At 37.1% G+C, this 22,473-nt stretch overlaps 1 protein-coding gene across 4 annotated transcripts in view; it reads left to right on the top strand.

The window, feature by feature from the left end:
• Positions 1-22,473, top strand: part of LOC106057190 (disks large homolog 1-like) — a 114,377-nt gene that overhangs the window by 6,499 nt on the left and 85,405 nt on the right. For 3 of the 4 annotated variants that reach the window (XM_013214286.2, XM_013214287.2, XM_056012862.1), the window contains exons 3-5: positions 7,328-7,461; positions 15,575-15,742; positions 19,447-19,572. In XM_013214286.2, coding sequence (XP_013069740.2) covers positions 7,328-7,461; positions 15,575-15,742; positions 19,447-19,572 — 428 coding nt within the window. The remainder of the gene's footprint in view (positions 1-7,327; positions 7,462-15,574; positions 15,743-19,446; positions 19,573-22,473) is intronic. The other variant, XM_056012858.1, reaches the window with a different exon arrangement.

Below are 22,473 nucleotides of genomic sequence, written 5' to 3'. Positions count from 1 at the left end.
GTTAGTGGAGTCACAAATACTAGACAGTATCGATATAGAGGATGTTATAGATGCCTTTGCTGCACAGAATGCACGACGTGAAGCGATATGAATTGAGATTTGTCACTTGTGCATTATTTCGCCAATAAACAACGGAAGATTCATTAGAAGATTCTTAATGATTATTTCTTTTTAATTTTACTGATATACTGAACCAATTTGAATGTAGGCTTATGTACCTATTAAGTACATTATCTCATGCCATGATGTCGAATGTCAAAATGCAAGGGGCCCCCAAAGAGGTCTATCCCCCCGGGCTCCCAAATCCCTAGCTACGCCCCTGCTTATATGTACAATGCATCTCAAAGTGGTGTCTCCTAAAAATGAAACAAAAAGTACATTATTTGTCGGTTTCTAGATGACTTCATTTCCTCAATATGTACAAATATGAATGTTCTGGTTGCTTGGTTTAATGGTCAACTCATGAAAGCAATACTAAATCCCTTACCATTTGCTTGTAATTTGTAATCAACTACATTTTATTTTGGTTGGGACAGGCTTAGTGTTTTTTTTTTGTTGAGGCCACAGAACGCTAATATAAAGTCTGGAATAAAAAGGTTAACATTCAGCTAAAATGTTTTTCAATCTTCAAATGTGCTCAAACGCTGAACAAAATAATTTATGGAGCTAAATGCTAACTTTTAAACTTAATGTAATTCCTGATTTTTGTTGTCTCTCTGTATGTTACTAACGAGCCAGTCTATAGTATTGATGAGTTCAGTGAAATGACTCTACTTGGATATAGAGGGAGAAGGGAGTGGTGTGGTATGTGTAAAGACAAACAGTTCTGAATGTAAGCCACGTCTGTATGTCAGCTTACTTTCTCCTAAGGTAGGATTAGATCTACTTCCTCAATAGCCAGGCTGAAATTACATTGTGGAGCCGGCATCACTATCTTAGTCCAATACTATCTTGTGGCCTCTCCACCCCCCCCCCCTTTCCCAACCAATCTCTCTTTCGCTACTTCTTAGCCAACATTGAATTGACGTAGTGTATTTGACGCTTGATTCAAGGCTACTGGGCAGCACGTCATTTTCGATCTATTTGCAGGAGGGAGACTTTTTCCATTAGGCCCCCATCTCTGAACATTCTAGACTGGGCCAACAGTTCTTGGATGAAATCATGATGGTTGATATAGATATATATATTTTTAGGGGAGGTTTCGCTTTTACATTTCCTTATCTTTCTATTAATACTTAGTGAACTTTAAGTGTTTCTCTCTCTCTCTCTCTCTCTCTCTCTCTCTCTCTCTCTCTCTCTCCCCCCTCCTTCATATTATTCTTTACATTCGACTTGAAGATAAAATACGCCCAACACATGCTGTCAGAATAGACTCCTTGACATTTACGCTGTTGAGGACAAAACTGGCGCACTTTGGTGGCGAAGTCTTACTAGAGTGTAATATACTGTGTTTATATCTATCACTTTTTTTTTCTATGGTAAAGAATAGTCCCCATTGTTACTATACAAAACGAATTAAATAAAGTACTTTTCACAAATGTACATAACTAGTCATCAAGAATTTTCTGCTTTGCAATGGATAGTCATTTGCATTTTCTAACGAGTTTTGAGATCGAATCGGGATAAGACCAATAGGTCTTTCTATTTATTTCGGGATAAGACCAATGGGTCTTTCTATTTATTTCGGGATAAGACCAATAGGTCTTTCTATTTATTTCGGGATAAGACCAATAGGTCTTTCTATTTATTTCGGGATAAGACCAATAGGTCTTTTTATTTATTTCGGGATAAGACCAATAGGTCTTTCTATTTATTTCGTGATAAGACCAATAGGTCTTTTTATTTATTTTGGGATAAGACCAATAGGTCTTTCTACTTATTCTTTATATATTATCTCACAGATACACACCGTATGCTCTTCAAGTTTCTCTCACCCCTCCTCTTTTTTTGTTCTCATTAGTTCTTAACTTCTAACCAACTAGGTCTTACTCACCAACCAAGTTCACTATTTTGATCGATTAGGCTACCGGTGATCAAAGTTTCACACGGTAGAAATATCGCATTGCGTTTTTTTTTTAAAGAAATTACAAATGTTTTGTTTTTTCTAATGAAAATGACCAAGAGTTTTGTTTTTTGGCTTAGTGATAATAATCCCATGTAACTTGGTTCAAGAGAAAGCTTACAGTGAATCTATTCTTCTGATGTTTACTGATGCCCTGGGGATGTGCCTCTTTAGATTGGATAAATAAGATAGAGTTTATTGAGTATTGATTGACTGCTTGACCTGTTCATTTACTAATGCGTACGGGCTAGGTCAGCTTATCTATTTTATCGATAGACGTCAGCACGCCATTGGCTGAACATGTCAAGATCTACAAGACACAGAGCTAATGTAATTAGGAATTCTTTTTCTACCCAAGAGATAATGTTGTCAAAAAGAAAGTTGTATCTGCAAATCCTAATCAGTTCAGAGATTTATGCAAAACGTTTTGCGGCTTTAAAACGCACTATTTGTCAACTTAGTGTCATATAAATCACTTCTTCATCTTCGTATCTTATCTTATATATTACAGACGTTACTTCAAAAAAGATGATTACGTCCTACGCGTCATGCATCTAGTCATGCATGTTAAGCAATGACTTAAATTCTGCCAAGTCACTGGTTTTCCTGGCTGGCTCAGGCAACTCATTCCATGCTCTAATAACATTAGGGAAGAAGAAGCATTTGTGCAAATTTGTCCTAGCATATGAAACGTGGAGTGTGCCTTTATTTTTGTGTCTTTCTGAGTATTTTATTAAATTTTGTTTTTGTATTTGAAGATTATGGTTCATTGTTTTATGTATAATTGCTACTTTACTTTCTATTAGAAACTTTTGTATGTGTGGCCATTTGAAGTTTTTTCGAAGCGGGTTGTGTTAAGTACATTACTTTTTTTTTTTGTCGTCCAATTCAAAGCGTGCAGTTGTCAAGTGACCAACACAAAGATCAGCTGATTTTTATTTTCCTCAAATTACATTAGCTCCCCGCTTGAGCTGTATGGTTGTACACAAATATATTCTGAATTCATTTTCCGATCTCTATCTGGAGTCGAACTCGATACCATCGCCTCTTTTCTCGGCGTCCCAGATATTGTGCAAAGCCAACATGGCGTTGGGGCGGATAATCCAAAACGTCACGGTGAAGTTGAGTTCTCCATGACCATTTACTTTTCCTGCGTCCTTGACTGTCGTCTGCAAACACCGAAAAGCTATTTGGTGCTGTTTATGGCTTGATCTCGATCTGTCTCTCATTCCTGAAGTCGGCCACAAACACAGACCCTTCCCCCTTCCTGCTCTCTCTCTCTCTCTCTCTTAGCGCCCCACTTCCCCTCTGGACATGGGAGGGTTTGTCACCTCCTGTCCTCAAAATACATTTTCAGGAATAAAAACTCAAGAGCTTACTAGGGGGGGGGACGGGCGCGAGAGTGGGGCGGTGTAAGGGGCGCTATGTGACTTTGATACTCCTGGTGTCTCAACTCCCCGATGCAATCGCGGCTGGCCACGGCTTCATTGATTACCTAATGTCTTTTCAAAGAGTTTCTCGGACAGTTGCTGGGGGGAGGGGGGGGGCGAGGCGGAATGCCCATTCTCCCAAAGTGTTAGCTTGACGTAATGGAGAGTGCATTTGATGGCATTTTTGTATGCTGTTGATGTGTTTCTACTAATAGATCCAGATGCAGGTGACGTCGTAGTGTGGAGTGAAAAGAAAGGCTGTGACGTCATTGTATTCTCTTGAAAGACAGCCTAAGATGTTCTCCTAAATAACGAATGAAATGAAGCGCTTGGCTTCCGAACCGGGATCCGGGGTTCGAATCCTGGTGAAGACTGGGATTTTCGGGCTCCTTCCAGCTCTAATGGGTACCTGACATTAGTTGGGGAAATGTAAAGACGGTTGGTCGTTGTGCTGGCCACATGACACCCTCGTTAACTGTAGGCCACAGAAACAGATGACCTTTACATCATCTGCCCCATAGGCCACACGGTCTGAAAGTGGATTTAAAAAAAATTATATGCTAATAAATAGAATGTGCTCAATATTAATATTTCAATACAAATAAGTAGTGATACGTATAGAATGTATTACCCAATTCAAGATATTTACACTATATGCCCCTACCTGTATTGCTTTTTTTTTTTTGGTGGACAAGGTTTACTGAAACAAAAGCTAAAGATGCCTCATCAATTTTCGAAAACAAAATTCCGATCATATTTCATTAATAAACCGTAGATCACACTATAATGATAATACTGCCCTGATGTCAGATTACATACAGGATTGTTTCTAATTAGTGTAACATTTCTGTTTAAATTAAGTAGGAGTTACTGAGTTAGATCCAATCGTTGTAAAATTTTGTTTACATATTAGTTAGAAACGTTTTTTTTTTACAAAGCTTATATCAACTCAACCTGTCTGTCTGTCTGTCTGGTAATCAGTTTGTACACGTTATTTCTCCCACACCCAATCACAAATCAAGCTAAAAGTTTTGCACAATTATTTCTTTTACATGACAACACAAGAATCAATAAAAAAATAGTTAATTTACTTTTGGTAATTAATTATGTAGTTTGGTATTAAAAATGGAAAGAAATAGTACTTGATCGATGTTATGGTATAAATTGAATTAGTCCCCTTTAAGTTATGTAGAAAGTAATAAGTGGCCGTTTTAAAGTTTGAAACAATATCTATTACTCTATAAAACCTTCTATTTTCGTAGGCATTTCCTTAGCACAGTGGTTTTTATGTTTAAACATCGGTAATATCGTTTTTACTTGATTAATAGTTAAATACGAATTTCTAACTATAATGCGAACACAGATTTTTAGTCTTAGAAAAAAAAAAGTCGATTTATATTTTATATTGGGTTGTTAGTTACTTGTACAGGTCATGATCTCGACACAGTAATATCTCTTTTACTCTCTCTCTCTCTCTCTCTCTCTCTCTCTCTCAGGAGGTCAAAGTTTCCATCTTATTCCATGTAACTAAAGCCACGTGATGAGGTATTAGAAGGCGTAATGGAGAGGGGCGGGGGAGGCTCGGTAAGGAAAAAAAAACTCTGGCTACAATGTACTAATTTATTCATCAGGGTGTCTACTCCCATGGGAAATTGAGCCAGCCCAATCCAAAATGTCTTCTGACCAACACTACTGTTTTGTGTCTCTCTCGTCTCTCCCTCTCTCTCATTCCCCCCCCCTCCCAAATGACATTACACGGTGCTACCGAACCAATCATTGTATTTACTCCTTTTTTTTTTTCTACTCGTGTCAACACTCGACTAGATGTGCATCTATTTACCTCTTACTGTGTCATTTAGAAAGTCTTGACTTTATTAGTTCATACTGTGTCATTTCTTTAGAAAGTCTTGACTTTATTAGTTCATACTGTGTCATTTCTTTAGAAAGTCTTGACTTTATTAGTTCATACTGTGTCATTTCTTTAGAAAGTCTTGACTTTATTAGTTCATACTGTGTCATTCCATCAGAAAGTCTTGACTTTATTAGTTCATACTGTGTCATTCCATTAGAAAGTCTTGACTTTATTAGTTCACACTGTATCATTCTATTGGAAGGTCTTGAACTTAATTAGTTCATACTGTATCATTCTATTGGAAGGTCTTGAACTTAATTGGGTCATACTGTATCATTCTATTGGAAGGTCTTGAACTTAATTGGGTCATACTGTATCATTCTATTGGAAGGTCTTGAACTTAATTGGGTCATACTGTATCATTCTATTGGAAGGTCTTGAACTTAATTAGTTCATACTGTATCATTCTATTGGAAGGTCTTGAACTTAATTAGTTCATACTGTATCATTGTATTGGAAGGTCTTGAACTTAATTAGTTCATACTGTATCATTCTATTGGAAGGTCTTGAACTTAATTAGTTCATACTGTATCATTCTATTGGAAGGTCTTGAACTTAATTAGTTCATACTGTATCATTGTATTGGAAGGTCTTGAACTTAATTAGTTCATACTGTATCATTCTATTGGAAGGTCTTGAACTTAATTGGGTCATACTGTATCATTCTATTGGAAGGTCTTGAACTTAATTAGTTCATACTGTATCATTCTATTGGAAGGTCTTGAACTTAATTAGTTCATACTGTATCATTCTATTGGAAGGTCTTGAACTTAATTGGGTCATACTGTATCATTCTATTGGAAGGTCTTGAACTTAATTGGGTCATACTGTATCATTCTATTGGAAGGTCTTGAACTTAATTGGGTCATACTGTATCATTCTATTGGAAGGTCTTGAACTTAATTAGTTCATACTGTATCATTCTATTGGAAGGTCTTGAACTTAATTGGGTCATACTGTATCATTCTATTGGAAGGTCTTGAACTTAATTGGGTCATACTGTATCATTCTATTGGAAGGTCTTGAACTTAATTGGGTCATACTGTATCATTCTATTGGAACGTCTTGAACTTAATTAGTTCATACTGTATCATTCTATTGGAAGGTCTTGAACTTAATTGGGTCATACTGTATCATTCTATTGGAAGGTCTTGAACTTAATTGGGTCATACTGTATCATTCTATTGGAACGTCTTGAACTTAATTAGTTCATACTGTATCATTCTATTGGAAGGTCTTGAACTTAATTAGTTCATACTGTATCATTCTATTTTGAAGGTCTTGAACTTAGGTCATTTTGTCTTGGCCCCTCCCCCTCCCCTCGCCCGTCGTTTCTTTCATTTCACTTCTCATTCTAGCCACAAGCCAGTCAGCAGCTGATCAAATTGTGCAGTTTGGAAACAAAACAAAAATATTTGTGTTTCCATTACAAATAAAAAAAAATATTTAAACACGGCCCTTCCCTCAGAGTCTTTACATCAGAGCTGATTTCTTCAAACATTTCCACTCAGTTTACGTGTTCAAAGTAGAAACAAGCCACGCATACATTTACTTACTACAGCAAAAGTGAAGGGGAAAAAATGTTTTGATCCAAACAAATGGCAGTAAATAATAATTTTTTTTAAAGCACATAAATAGAGAAATTAAAGAGAGCGGAGCACTAATAATTCAGAAAAAATGAATCAGGCTTAGCTGGTCGGATAATGTTAGTAGACCTTTTAAAATAAATTATGTATTGGTTGCAATTTCATTATGTTTTGAAACATCCACTTTTGATCTGCATCTCGGCATGCTAACAATGATTGCCTTATTTTGTTTGTGAAATCAATGTACATACAACTTGTTCTGATGAATGTATAGTCTGTGACGTGAATACGATGCACCGTGTCTTTCATATTGCCCCCTTCAATGTTCCCTCTGCAGATATCCAGGAATTCTACGAGTCCACCCTACTGGACGAGAGCAAGACCTCCCACGAAAAGACCCTGGAGACATTGAGGATAGCCAGCAAATGGGAGCGGGACCAGCCATTCACCCACAGCCAGCCTAAAGCAGAGGTGAGTGGGACGGCCATTGACTTGCATGTGTCACATGACTTTCACTGTTGTTTTGTCTTAATGAAATCTCGTTCTGCTCACAGATCATACAGTCTCCGAGCCGCTGCGGTGTGTTAGCAAGGTGTTCCCCCGCTCACTGTTAATCGATTTGGTTTCAGATGGCTTGGAAGATCCTCTTACCCAGTCATTGATTTTTTTGTTTTACCCTATGCCGTTTTGTTTATGTATATTTATACCTGATTGGTTCTAGAGGACACACTTGAAATTGGTGTGCTAAAATAAAAAGTTGTTTTGTCTTGCGCTTTTCAAAGTGTTGGTCACTAGTGACTGGTACTCAATACTAATTGTTTGTAAAATGTTTGACATGTTTCGGATGTTCCTTCAGAGTTGAAGATAATTACTTCCTAGTCCAAACCTCCCGCAGGACGACGGGGGATGGGAGCGGGCAGGGTTTGAACCCGGGACCATCGATAAGTCCGAACGTCAGTCCAGCGCGCAAACCGCACTGCCAGACAGCCATCCACGACCATATTAGTAAGATTTGAACTAAGAATGATGTCTGTTGATGACGTATGTAGTTCCGCTAGAAAAAAAAACAATAGATTGGTTTGGAAATGTAGGGTGGATGAGTAGATTGTGCCCACAGTTTGAGAAGCACATTTTATAACATCAGTTCATCAATGCCATATCCCAACCTAACTTGCATCAGTCCATTTATATATATTTATTTATTCTCTAGCATGTTGTTGCACTACTTTTTGGCATACAGTCGCCTTTAGATGGTTAAATGTTTAGTGGCAGTTGTCTGGCTTTTGTAGATCATACCTGCTTTTTTTTTTCCATCGAGGCATGGACCACGTGACCAGGGAGTTGATATCGTCAGTTCCCTTCGCCTCGTTTTCAGATTCTCTTGATATAATCATACATTATATGGAATAGGAAACATGGCTTGGATTTTTTTTTTGGGTATGATATGACTTAAAGGATGCAGGTGCCTCTTCATTTCTGATGTAGATTGTTGCTTCCATCTTGTCAGGTGTTCAGTGTGACTTGCCCTAGGCCATGGCCCTTCGTTGGCCCTGTGGTCATCGATAACAAGTAATAGTTTGTTTTGTTTTTTGCTTTTTTTTGTTTGTTTTGTTTTTGTTTTTTTTTCCTCCTCAGTTTTCTTCGTTTCAGTTGTATGAATGACATTCAGAGTTGATTTTAAAGTTATTGTTTCCACCCTTCCCATTAACCCAAATGTTTAATGAGTTTTCTGGACATTTTGAAATTGACATTAATCTAAATTGAGTGAATAGTTAATTGACACCTGTTGCCAATTGATTTCTGAAAGTGATATGCGCCAAAATATTCCTGTTTTAACTGATTAACTGTTCTAGCTCAATCAGAAAAGTATGTGTGACTGCATGATTAAGTATATATCCTTTATGTCTTTCTCCATGTTTCTATACCCTATAGCCGCTCATTTCGATCTCTCTTTCTCTCTCTCTCTCTCTCTCTCTCTCTCTCTCTCATTTCTCTCTTTCTCATTTCGCATCTCACTCACACAAGACTTCATACAACTAATTGGGTTAAGCGAGTGAATGAAGCCAAAATGACTTTCGCTGGCAAGTCTATCTCCTGGCTATAGCAAATTTGACATAATAGAACCTTACAAATACACTCGTCTTAGGTCAGTTTTTATTAGTAAAAGGGGAGTACCATTTCCATCCAGCTTTGTGTACCATCTCTTATTGTGGATGTTAGCGCCGGTCCTAAACATGTATTGTTTTGTGTACCTGAAACTGGGTGAAGCTTAAGTCGTACTTTGAGACCACAATGAAGATTTAAATATACTGGGCAACATTCATGTCAGCAGACAATAATTTCAATAAGAAGATATAATCAAAGATGAAGCATTCCAGCCATGAGCGGCTAGTAGCAGCGTTGCACATAATTACAACATACATATCATGAATAATATCCAATAGTGAACATAGTACAAAGTCCGGTGAACATAATGAATAATATCCAATAATGAACATTGCACAAAGTCCGTTGAACACCATGAATAAAAAAATAGGTCGCTGTCTACAAAGACTTAATAACAACTCTCCAAATATATCGTGTTCCCTTTCTATTAAACACGGATTAGGATTAGTCGTATGTCACAATTAGGTTCTTACGAAGCTGTGACACGTTGCTTCTGAATAGTCATCTATAAGAGTGTACACACTTTGTACTAGCCCAAAATATTGTTTAAACAAGCATTAGTAAAAAAAAGTATACGTATAAAACAAACCTAATATAAGGGGAAGAACCACTAATTACTGTCTTTTATATGAAAATTACGGGATTTAGCTCCCTTTCTTCTATATAAAACAAAATTAATTTAATAGTATTAAATGATTAACTAATTAGTTAATCTTAGGATTGGGAGAAAAAACGTGTCAAAACGTACAAAAGTGGACTAAATCCATATACATCCTCTTCTCTCATTTAGTAGATTTATTCCCCTTATTATGATATAAAATAAAATAATTTATCACCAATAATTAATTAACTAATTGTTTTTTGTTTTTTTATATTGATTCATGTCTTGTCAGGTTCAATAAATAATTGTGCAGAGTTTTATTTTGATCCGAGAAAAGGAAATGGGAGAGGGGGGGGGGGAAGTAAAAACTTTGTACCGGACAGAGTGAGTTGATATAAGCTTTGTACAAAATAGTCTGCGGTGTAACCAAATTAGTACACAGTTCATAGCAGTTTGGTCTGTGCAAAGCAACACAGCATTGAAAGAAATACGTTTTATTCCCTATAAAATTATATAAGGATTAAAAGGTAGAAACAAGTTCGTTATGTATGTACAAATAGTTAGTGTAGTTTTGGATAACAAACATGAGCTAATACAGAGATTCTAGGTAGATTCGTTCAGTATGGCCAAATTTTATTTACTCTCTCGCTCTCTCTCTCTGTGAGTTGTATTCCTCTTGAAACCATTGTCCCAGTGTGTGTGTGTGTGTCTCCAGAGCGTCAGTTCTCTGATCTACGGTGTGACTGCTGAGAAGTCTCAATGAGCAAACAAGGCACGCAGATAAGGCACACACATTGATTCATGGCACCCCTCCCTTTGGCTTGTGGGTTTACAGCGGCGATGTTTGAGGGCTCCTTGTTATATAAAACAAGACAGCCCCATCTGTAGAGCTGCGTTTTATTGGGATTCCAATTCTAGAAGGGAAGTAACTCGATTCTCAAGTGGGAGTTATGAGCAAAACTTAAAAGAAAAAAACAAACAACGATTCCCTGTTTACTTTGTGGTTGAAGTGCTGATGTGACAAACCCATTGCCCTGACTCTTTTTTTTTTCTCCCTTACATTAATTGTATTTTAATAGTGGAAAAACAAACAACGTTCTATAAAAACGGATTTGATTATACTGCTAGACTTACTTTCAATTATAAAATGGTCTGAAATAGTTTCATATTTTTGGATTACCTAATTTTAATACAAAAGAATATAAATTTCAAAACTAAAGAACATTTATACATCACAAAGTGGGGGGTGTCACGTCTGCAAGCAGGAAATTGACAGCAGACGTGTATCAATGTTTAAGTAAGACATGTTCAAATGACTTCCACTGTTTGAGGGTCACGGAAGAATTTTGTTTTGGTTACAAGGTTGTGTCAATAGCATACCAAGGCTTGACCTGACATGAGGACAGAGGCTTTATAAGCCGACCTTAAAACAGTGTCCGTTGCGGTGTATTAACTTAAGAGAAATCCCTTAAAAAACAAAAACAGAAAAAAATTTAAGACTTATCCTAAACATCCCGCAGGAGGATGGCAGCATGCAGGATTTGAACACAGGAACATCACGATGACAGTCCGAAACGCATACCACTCGACCCACGATTGCATTCCTTGTCAGGGCTTGTTTTACCTGCGTAAAAAATATGGTGCTTTTACCCAAAAACTGAAGGCGCCTTTAATATTTTGTCCACCAATATTTCTAAATTACACAAATCGATTAATCTCTGTTAAGAGACCCAGTTTGAACACTGGCCTTCTTTTTAAGACATTGTTTAGGCTCTGTAAAACTACAAATCATACAGTGCTGGCATTAGGAAGCCTTATTTTAATAACAGTGTATTCTATTACTAGATGAACACAAATACTTTATATTGAATACTTGACCATTGCTCATACAGTGATTTGTTTAAAAAGATCACGTACAGAATATGGTCATTGAAGGAATAATCACTTACAGAATGTGGTCATTGAAGGAATAACCACTTACAGAATGTGGTCATTGAAGGAATAATCACTTGAAGAATGTGGTCATTGAAGGAATAATCACTTACAGAATGTGGTCATTGAAGGAATAATCACGTACAGAATGTGGTCATTGAAGGAATAATCACTTACAGAATGTGGTCATTGAAGGAATAATCACTTGAAGAATGTGGTCATTGAAGGAATAATCACTTACAGAATGTGGTCATTGAAGGAATAATCACTTACAGAATGTGGTCATTGAAGGAATAATCACTTACAGAATGTGGTCATTGAAGGAATAATCACTTACAGAATGTGGTCATTGAAGGAATAATCATTTGAAGAATGTGGTCATTGAAAGAATAATCACATACAGAATGTGGTCATTGAAGGAATAATCACTTACAGAATGTGGTCATTGAAGGAATAATCACTTACAGAATGTGGTCATTGAAGGAATAATCACTTACAGAATGTGGTCATTGAAGGAATAATCACGTACAGAATGTGGTCATTGAAGGAATAATCACTTACAGAATGTGGTCATTGAAGGAATAATCACTTGAAGAATGTGGTCATTGAAGGAATAATCACTTACAGAATGTGGTCATTGAAGGAATAATCACTTACAGAATGTGGTCATTGAAGGAATAATCACTTACAGAATGTGGTCATTGAAGGAATAATCACTTACAGAATGTGGTCATTGAAGGAATAATCATTTGAAGAATGTGGTCATTGAAAGAATAATCACATACAGAATGTGGTCATTGAAGGAATAATCACTTACAGAATGTGGTCATTGAAGGAATAATCACGTACAGAATGTGGTCATTGAAGGAATAATCACTTACAGAATGTGGTCATTGAAGGAATAATCACTTGAAGAATGTGGTCATTGAAGGAATAATCACTTACAGAATGTGGTCATTGAAGGAATAATCACTTACAGAATGTGGTCATTGAAGGAATAATCACTTACAGAATGTGGTCATTGAAGGAATAATCATTTGAAGAATGTGGTCATTGAAAGAATAATCACATACAGAATGTGGTCATTGAAGGAATAATCACTTACAGAATGTGGTCATTGAAGGAATAATCACTTACAGAATGTGGTCATTGAAGGAATAATCACTTGAAGAATGTGGTCATTGAAGGAATAATCACTTACAGAATGTGGTCATTGAAGGAATAATCACTTACAGAATGTGGTCCTTGAAAGAAATGATCACTTGAAGAATGTGGTCACTTAAGTATTGTAAATGGACAACTAAAGAAGAAATCCAAACTGCACCCCTACACACACACCCCCGTTCATGCCTGAATGTCTAACCTGTGCCAAGAGTCACCTACCTGATACTGTGCCGTGTTACACTCACACTTCCCAATGAGCTGGACTTGTTACAATCACTTATAAGATCTTCCATTTTTAACTAGAGTTATGTTTTTAAGTTTTTTAAGGCTATATTTTGTTCCCTCCCTTTCTTTGATTTACATTCGCTGACTTTTCAATTTCGTTAACACAAAGTGTGAAGTGTTTGAATGTCGCGGAAGATATGACACTTCTTTTTAAGGTTTCGAAATGTCCAGACTTCGCCTCCTAGTCACTAGGTTTCGTAGACATCTAAGTTCAACAGAGTCGTCTGGCTACTAGACCTGGTCATTCACGAGGAGGCGCGCCCCACCCTTCTGTTTCTTCCATCCTTGTCACCTTGACCTTGTGGAGGGCTGACCTTTCTGGACCCAAATAACTTGTACACCATGAAATGAGATGTCAAATGTGATTTTCTGCCTGATGCTTTGATACATATTTTGGTTTGCGCTTTAAAAAGATTGATTCTTCAGGAATGTTTAGCTGTTGAGGACACCATACTACATCATACTTGTATTGTTGATATACTATTTGTACTGACATAATAATATATAACAGTTCTATTTCCTATGATTATATTCTATCTCCTATGATTATATTCTATCATAATGCTGTATTATACATATTTTTTGCTCTAAATATACTTATTTGTATAGACTATTAACACGCTTTATATATATATATATATATATATATACATATATATATATATATATATATATATATATATATATATATATATATATATATATATATATATATATATATATATATATATATATATATATATATATATATATATATATGTAAAATAATATGCCAACTTTGCTGATTTCAATTATCTGAGTGTCATGGCATAATGGACTGTCTAACCTAGTGGCTGATTTAGAGACAAGGGGAGACAATGTTCAGTTGTCTATTCAAATTGGTCTTACCTAATTGAAGACAAGTTGAAATTTACTTTTGGCACGTGAAAACAACAGTAGTACCATGTACTAGAACTCTTGTATTCTTAAAGCAAAGCATAATCTCTCAAGCCACTAGTTTTTAAAAGACCCAAACTTAATCCGCCACTCATTTCTATTTGGTGTATTACTAATTCAATTAATCCTGGCTTTCTGTGTACTCAACACTTCCAAACAATGTACCTCATTCACCAATCGTAAACAAACACCATTTAGCCACGTGATTCTCTATCTCTTCTATACAAATTACGTAATACACTAAGGCTGTCACGTGATGTTTTTTTTGCGTTGTTTTATCAATATATTTTATCAATATTATCACGTGGCTAAATGTTGTTTGTTTACGATTGGAGAATGAGGTCCATTACGCAAATGACTTGTATTCTACAGCTATAGGGTTCGTTCCTCATACAGGTCTACAAGCGCATTCTAACTATGTAGTTCTCATTGTCTTCACCTATCCTATGTTCCTTGCAGTCTAAATAAAACATATTTTTTTTTACATTTCCTAAGAGCATCGGTACTACTACATTATACAAACAGAACATTTAAAATTGACATTTAAAAAAAAAATAGGTCGGACGATAAAGCCGAAACAAATTTTTTTTCATCCAATTCTATTCATTAGGAAGTTCATAAAAAAACAAAACAAAACATATGGATACTCTGCAGAAAATTGTTAAATAAAAGAGTTTCACTATCTGTAATGATTTGTCTCCCCTGAACGACCAGTGTTTACAGTCAGCAGAGACAAGCTTCTGTTAAATTCAATCAAATAAGTAATTAAATAAAAAGTTATCCCACAAACACAGAAAGTTTCAGATAGCTTCTCTGTAATTGCCATATCACACACACACCATCTCTCTTTTACACACACACACTCTCTCTTTCTCTCTCTCTCTCTCTCTCTCTCTCTCGTGTATTCTACGGTGACGTGCCGCGTTTACAGAGCGTAATGGAACCTCCATCTTACTTTTTGTACGTGCTTACATGTAGACAACATAAGCATCCGTTTCACACTCTCCCCCACACACGACATAAGCATCCGTTTCACACTCTCCCCCAAACACGACATAAGCATCCGTTTCACACTCTCCCCCACACACGACATAAGCATCCGTTTCACACTATCCCCCCCACACACACACGACAGATAACTCCCTCACAGAGGTCTCCGTGAGATGTCGCGCAATGCCGAGAAAAGTTTCCCAGCTTCTCTGGACAGCACGCTTGTCTAGTTGCTTGTAGAAGCCCAGTGTAGAAGCCCACATAGTAGGCTTGTGCCCGTGTTACATACAGGACCGTTTCTACCATTAACCAGCCCTTACCCGGCTCAGTCTTAGCAGTGGTTAAATGAGAAATGGGGCGGGAGAGACAAAATAACATATCTTGTCCTTTGTTACTTTTTGCAAGACGCTTAGAAACGGTCCTGGTGGTAGACTTGTTACATTTGTGATGATTTGTATTTGATTGACTTTGCCGGTCTTCTTTCTGCATGCTGTTGTTACACTTCTGCAGCTGCCACCACCCCCGCCTCCTCAGACGGCCAGACCAGCGGTGCCGCCCCCAGTGGCCCCGAGACCGCCCAGACCTTCTCGTCATGACTCTGAAGACGAATCCAGAAGACCTGCCATCAACTGGAACACGCACCCTGACTTCGCTCCTGCTATTTCCAGCACACTAAAAGTGCTTACACGTTTTTTTTTTTGTTTTTTTTTTATTGTTTTTGTTTTTCAGTGTTTTCTTTTCTTTTTTGAAGCCAAAGAGTTGACTAATGATTTGTGTTGTAACCTATCCTTGCTTCTAACCACGTGGTTTTTGTTGTGTGGTTTGATTGGCTCTTATTTATCAATGAGGCTTCCCTACTGTTCTAACCCTAACCCTGGCTTGCTTGTACACTAACTATAGCGGCTTGTATTGCCTTTGTTGGTTGCACTTTGAGATGTGCACAGTGAAAGATTGAACAGAAATATCATTCGGGAATTTTTAGCTTTTTTTTTAGCTTAATTTATATTAAGATCTTTATTTTACCAACACAGGCGATTACTGTTAACCTCGTTTTTTTTAAAACCCATATTCCTTTTGTCTGCTTTATCATTTATCATGTTATTTTTTATTTCTATCATTGCCTTGCTATTGAACTGCTTAGGCTTAACCATTTTTTTCTCCTTTTAAAAAAATAATTAAAATTGTTTTGTTATAAAAGACAAGTTTATTTGTACTCAAAATACAAAATCAATCAACTTCTAAAAGCATATTCATTTGCATCCATACATTAATTTCTTTAAAAAATAAATAAAGTATCCCCTCCAGAACTTGCAATCTATAGGGCAGAGGACGTAAAGATCAACTTTTTCTATGGCCCACGGTTAACGAAGGTGTCATGTGGCCAGTACAACGACCAACCGCTTTACTTTCCCCTGCCAACGTCAGGTACCCAATAGTTTTCGCGGAGATTCGTATCCAGAACCCTTCGGTTTGGAATTCAAGCGCTTTACCCCTCAGCCACCAAGCCCCTTAATTTATTTCTGAATCTATTAAAAAGGATTCGATTCTTCACTTATTATTATTATGTGTAATTTGATCAGTCATCCCACGACAGCAACAGCGGCATTAATCTCTTAGTGGTGGACTCGAGCATAGATAGTGTAGCATGTCTGACACTGTAGCTATTCTCAGTTGCCTTCCGAGAGATGGCGTTGTCCGGAAGTCCGTTACCTGCACCTTCTTCCATTTTGTTTTTTAAAATTCCTTATGTCCGATTGGAGTTAGTTCAACCCAGAGCGCTCCAGGCTTTGACGGATTCCGTGTTAAAGAAATGACGCCACTGCGCATGGAAACGGAAGTGCGCTCACAGCTACTGCCACACAGAATTTTATTTTGTCATGATGTAAAAGAGATTAACTTCGTCTTCTCTGAATAAATGTAATACCCTAGAGAAAAAGAAAGGAACTATCTTAAACAAGCAAACGTTTCTCGACCGAGAAATCTTGGCAGCACACGTCAAAACATCAATTCATAGTCTGATCTTAAGTTTAACAAATCTGTCAGTACGTATGATCGTCACGCTGAAGGTGAAAGCTACTACTAATTTGTCAAATAGTCATTCCAATAATCTAATACCAATGCGTCTAAATCATCATTCCAATAGTCTATCTGATGATTAGAAGTCTACTGTCACTAGTCTTATCACCAACCTAAAAGTGTAATGATCATTTGATGAGTTTGCATTTCAATTTTGAATCACGCGACAATACCATGAAGTGAAAGGCTTCACCCTTGGTGCACAATATAGTGACACCCCCCCCCCCCCCAAATCCGTTTTTCCCATTATTGAATTAGAAAATATAAAGAACTTGTTAAATGTTGGTTGCTTATCATTATTGTTAGACGTTGTTTCTTATCTCCAGATTTGTTGATACACTTGCTTCAATAATGTTATCCAGCCTTTTTAGTTTTCTTTTAATAGCTTTTTTTAAATGATCCTTGACCTTGAATGTGTTTCTTCTGTGTGCCACACTAAACTAGTATCAACTTATCAAGTGGTAGTGGAATGCTACACTGACCAAGTGGCAGTGGAAAGCTAAATCTACACTTATCAAGTGGCAATGGAATGCTACACTGACCAAGTGGCAGTAGAATGCTACACTGACCAAGTGGCAGTGGAAAGCTAAAGCTACACTTATCAAGTGGCAATGGAATGCTACACTGACCAAGTGGCAGTAGAATGCTACACTGACCAAGTGACAGTGGAATTCTACACTGACCAAGTGGCGGCCAGTTTCCAACTGACCAAGTGGCTGTTAAATCAAACAAACTATAAACTGGAAGAAACTTGATAAGAGGGGGAAAAAAGGGGAGGGGTTCATAAAAAAAAGCTTAAACAATGTTAAGGAATGTAGAAGCCTCCCTCCCCCCACCCCCCAAAACACACGCCATCAGCTTTAGAAAGGTCATGCACTAAAGTGAACACCGCCAGGGGCGGGCTAAATTTTTTTTTTAGGCAACACAATCGATATGAGCTCTGAGAGTGAGACACTGCAGAGTTGTCTCTCTTTTGTTTTTCTGCTGGTGTGAATGGACGCCATTGTTCAAGTCTACAACCATGCTCAGTGTCTCTTGTACATCTTCGTGACCTTCCTTTTCTTCTTCTACTACAATTTGATGATAATGAACTTGATGTCAGCTAACTGCATGCCTTACTCACGCTTCTCTTCTGCCTGAGAGAAAATAAAGATTTGACTTTATGCACATAACTCTTACCCACTTAAATACAATCACATACTTGAATACATTCAGAAACCTTCAATATTCAATTATATGCCAAATGCAATTGCTATTATTATTATTATTATTATTATTTATTCATACCAAATATGGATCTGTAAGCTTAAATTAGAAACTAAACTTCAAGTCTTAAGTTATTGTATGGTAGTTCAAAGTTTTAAAGTGCGATAATAAAACCCATAGCTATAATATTAGACTTGTCCTATACCATGTAGCAATATAAAAATATTTACAGAGTTGAAAATGTCAAAAAAAAACTTTTAGCTCGTTTATTAACAGAGCGAATTGATTGAGTAACGGTACTCTTAAAGCAGGGACGATAACTTGTTGTCACTTGTGAGGTTTGGAGAACAATGAGCAAAAAAAAAAAACTTAGTTACCTCCCTTTAACTCTTATCATAAGCCTGCTGAGCTTTCTTAATATGATTGATAACTTGAAACATTATTGGATGCAACTTTTAATTGGCTAAAAATAATGATAACTGTGGAACTTTTGATGATTACAGGCATCCAATTAATTCAATGAAGTTCTGTAAAGAAAAAATAATTCTTTGTAAAGTGTTTTTTTTTTTTTTTTTTAAATCTCTTATCCTTTAACCATTTTGTTTTCTGCAGTCCAATTTGTCACTTACTTTTCAAGCATAACTTTTTATATTTGAAATTCCAGAAACAAATCAAACATATAATATTTGTTATACTCCCACTGCACTTGCAATATATTTTTTAAAATCCTTGACACCAAAGTAATTCCCATTAGTCAATGTATTAGCTCATTTTCGGATGAATTAACAAACACACTTGTATTTCATTTTATTAAATAGTTCACATACATATAGAAATAAACAGAAACTAACTAAAATAATTTAGTCATCTTTAGATTTAGATTTAAAAAAAAAATTAATTGATGTAGAAAACTATTCAGTTTTTGTTGCTTATTCACATTTGTATTTTTTTCCATTTATTTCCCTTGTGTGCTTCTCCATGCTGTTGTATGTATGTAACAAAATCTGGGCAGACATTTCTATATCTCGTATAGTAGTCAGTTTAAGTAGACATCATTATGTTCTTCTATAATGCAACACTTATCCATTTCCCACTGACAGAGAAACAATGCTTTGGACGAAGACCTTCCTCCCCCACCACCAGAGATCTCACACAGCAGGATTGTCTCCTCACCTTTGATGGAAGAAAAAGTCAACCGATCATATGACAAGCAGCTCCCAGTACCTGTAAGTTTCTTTGACTTATTGTTGTTTTTAAACTTAGTTACAGATAGTCTCAGTGCCTGTATGTTGTTTTTTTATCTCTTGTCTCTAAACCTGTTTGCAGAGGCTAGGTCTCTGAAATATGCATTACAATAATATCTATTGTGAAGTGCAATAAATTAGGTCATCTGTTTGTATGGCAGACTGTTACTGAGGGAGTCATGTAGCCAACACAATGATCAACCAGTTTTCCTTTTCCTAACAAATGTCAGGTACCCAGTCTTCACTTAGATTCGAACCCAAGACCCCTCATTTCAGAAGTCAAACATCTTACCACTCAGTCATCATAGCTGTAACATCATCTGCCTTATAGATAGCATGATTTGAAAGGATACTTTTTTTTACTTTTAATTTAAATCTTGAAGATTCATTGATTTCCAGAACTGTTGGCTGTCTTGAGTTATTGGTAGGTTTTGAAGGGTTAACTTTTATTCCAGAACTATTGGTTCTCTTTGAGTTATTTTGGGTTTTGAAGGGTTTACTTGGATTCCAGAACTATTGGTTCTCTTTGAGCTATTTCAGGTTTCGAAGGGTTAATTTGGATTCCAGAATTACTGGTTTTTGGTAGGTTTTGAAGGGTTAACTTGGATTCTAGAACTATTGGTCTCTTTAAGTTATTTTAGGTTTTCAAGGACTGACTTGAAATACAAATGTATAGTATCTGCAGTTATAGTCAAAGATCAGTGATAACATTACACTACTAAAACACTTGTTGTATTTTCTTTGTTTATCCCTCATCACTATCCTTTGTCTCTTCTTCAATCTCCACTCTTTTTCTCCTTGTCCTACTCCCTCTACCATAGTAACTTCTCTCTCTCTCTCTCAAATCAAACCACTAGATGATTATATGGTTTATTGAGAGCATTGCATTAATTTCAATAGAGATATAAGAATGTCCCAAAAAGAGTTAGAACTAAACCAAGCCTCAGCTGGTCATCGCACATTTTGCTGCTGGTTCTATCAAATATTCAGTCTGAATGTTTCTATTCTAGGAACACTTTTTTTCCCCCTCTTTCAATAAACGTTTAAGAATTTCTCATCAAGCATTCTCGTGTTCCAGTTTCGTGTAGAAAATATTTTTATTTTTTTGGATACAGATATATATATGTAAGTGATATTTCCTGGGGAAAAAAAATAATGATGAAATGAGAGGCATTCCATTCCTTCTTTGTCACAGCCCAATATATTAGTGAGAAAGTCTATTTCCTGTCTATTGACGTCTGCTATCCTTTATAGCCTGAATGTATAGGTTTAAAAAAAAACGCACGACAATTGGACTATCTGTTATATTTAAAAGTGTGCATAACTTGTTATATTTCTTCTTTTTATAAATGTTAGTTTTTGTCAGGGTTGTGAAGGAACAGATCAATGCACGGGAGGTAAATATAGGAAACTAAATCGCATTTCAAATTTATCGTGAGTTCAGTCCCTTGTTTGATGTGTTCAAAAAATCTTTGTAAATGGCGTGAGTGTAATGCAAAAAGCTTTGACGTTGGCGAATTTTTCCTTAGAGGAAACGTCAATTGATGTCCCGTCTTATAAAATATTAAAATAATTCCCTTGTGTGTCTTCACAAAAATTTGTATATAAAAAAAAATAGGCTTTTTAACAAAATAGCTCTGTCGAACCTGTCCGTGATGGATCATCTCTTTGTGTGCGTGCAGTGGGCATAGCCCCCCAATGTTCTAGTCGCTTGCATTCTCTTTCCCTTGAAAATTCATCATTTTTTTTTTTTAAGATATCAAGGCATTCTCTTGTGGTGTTCATTGTTTCATAATTCTCTTTTTGTTTCGCTCCAGCTTAGCCATGTTTTAAAACGATATTTTATCATTCCCCCCCCCCCCACTTCCCCCTCTATCTCGGACTCTACCCCCCCCCCCTCCCACCACTGCTTGCCTACGGCGAGTTGTGTATTGATCAGCGAGGGAGACGCAGAGGAAGCAGGGCGTTAGACGAGGGCTTTTAGTTTTCTATTTGGCTTCTCTTCCTTGTTAGGGGGAGATAATGGGGGAGGGATGGAGAGGCGCGTGTGTCCACATAGCGCTCTGTTCGTCATTTTCATCATCACTGACCGTTAATAAATAGAACCGGAGGGGGGGGGTGGCGGCGTGGAGGGCGTCACACTCTAAACATACACTCACACACAATTGCCACTTGTTCATGTGTGTATGTGAGGGAGAGTGGGTCAGGGCGCCGGCACCAAAGCCAAACGCTGCTAACTCGGTGGTCACCTCGTGATTCCTGTGGATAGAATAAGAACCGACGTGTTGGATCTTCTTACCTTGTGGCGCCCTACCTGGCGCTGGGTGTGCTCACAACTTGTGTTTTGATTTCTTGGCATGGATATGGGCGTGCCCTGTTCTGTGTGACATGTGTCTTGACATGACTTTTGTCGTGGGCAGGACTTTTTCTTTTCTTTTTTCGCATGTGACAGAACATATTGCTGATGACAGAATGGACTTGGCTTACTATTATAAGTACTCATACTATTCAGTTATTTCTGACAGAACAGACACTTAGCGAAGCAGGTCACGACCTCTCGGTGGTCCAACTGTAATCTAAATAGAAACTGGTTTTCATGCTATTTCGTACTTTGAAATGTTCTTATTTCGACAATTGTTTGCATGTGTCAGTGTCTCACACTTGCATGGCATTAAGATCGCGATTGGATCGGTTGAAACTTGGGAGTTGTTGCGCTATCAAATTATTTCTTTCTTTTGTTCGTTAACTCACTGCCAGCTAGCCGCTGGTGGACTTCACCTAGCAGCTGTTGCCCGCTTGCTAGCCGCTGGTGGACTTCACCTATCAGCTGTTGCCCGCCTGCTAGCCGCTGGTGGACTTCACTATCAGCTGTTGCCCGCCTGC

This window comes from Biomphalaria glabrata, chromosome 15 (assembly GCF_947242115.1).
Source record: "Biomphalaria glabrata chromosome 15, xgBioGlab47.1, whole genome shotgun sequence".
NCBI classification, from domain to species: Eukaryota; Metazoa; Mollusca; class Gastropoda; family Planorbidae; genus Biomphalaria; species Biomphalaria glabrata.
Note: the sequence above shows the minus strand (reverse complement) of the source record. Positions and strands in the feature narration are given on the sequence as shown.